The sequence below is a fragment of the Buceros rhinoceros genome, unplaced genomic scaffold, assembly GCF_000710305.1.
Source record: "Buceros rhinoceros silvestris isolate BGI_N320 unplaced genomic scaffold, ASM71030v1 scaffold23166, whole genome shotgun sequence".
Lineage (NCBI taxonomy): Eukaryota > Metazoa > Chordata > Aves > Bucerotiformes > Bucerotidae > Buceros > Buceros rhinoceros.
The window spans coordinates 3,605-3,956 of NW_010418411.1; the positions used below are offsets into that span (position 1 = coordinate 3,605).

General features: G+C 63.1%; 1 protein-coding gene across 1 annotated transcript in view; it reads left to right on the forward strand.

The window, feature by feature from the left end:
- Nucleotides 1-352, forward strand: part of LOC104495569 (sodium-dependent proline transporter-like) — a gene marked incomplete at its 3' end in the record, with an annotated part of 9,737 nt that overhangs the window by 3,522 nt on the left and 5,863 nt on the right. The window contains exon 2 of the mRNA XM_010138550.1: nt 155-352. This exon is cut by the window's right edge and continues 7 nt beyond it. Coding sequence (XP_010136852.1) covers nt 155-352 — 198 coding nt within the window. The remainder of the gene's footprint in view (nt 1-154) is intronic.

The window sequence follows — 352 nt, forward strand, 5'->3', positions numbered from 1 at the left end:
ACTCCTACTGGTCAGGTTCCAGGGAGAGCCCCAAATCTCCTTGGGGAACCTGACGCTGTTCAGGAGAGCTTGGCCATGCCCAGCCCTGCTGAGGAGCCTTGGGGGGTTTGCAGGCTGCAGCCAGCAGTTCCTGATGCCTTTGCTCTCTCCACAGGTCAACATCTTCCAGCTGGAGGGTCAGGCCACCCACCCCACCAGCCAGCCCTGGCCAGGACCCCAGCCCCAGCTTGAGATCCCAGCCCCCAGCCCACTCCAGCAGACCTGGGCCAGCAAGTCCGAGTTCCTGCTGTCCTGCCTGAGCCACTGCCTGGGGTTGGGCAACATTTGGCGCTTTACCTACCTGTGTCACCGC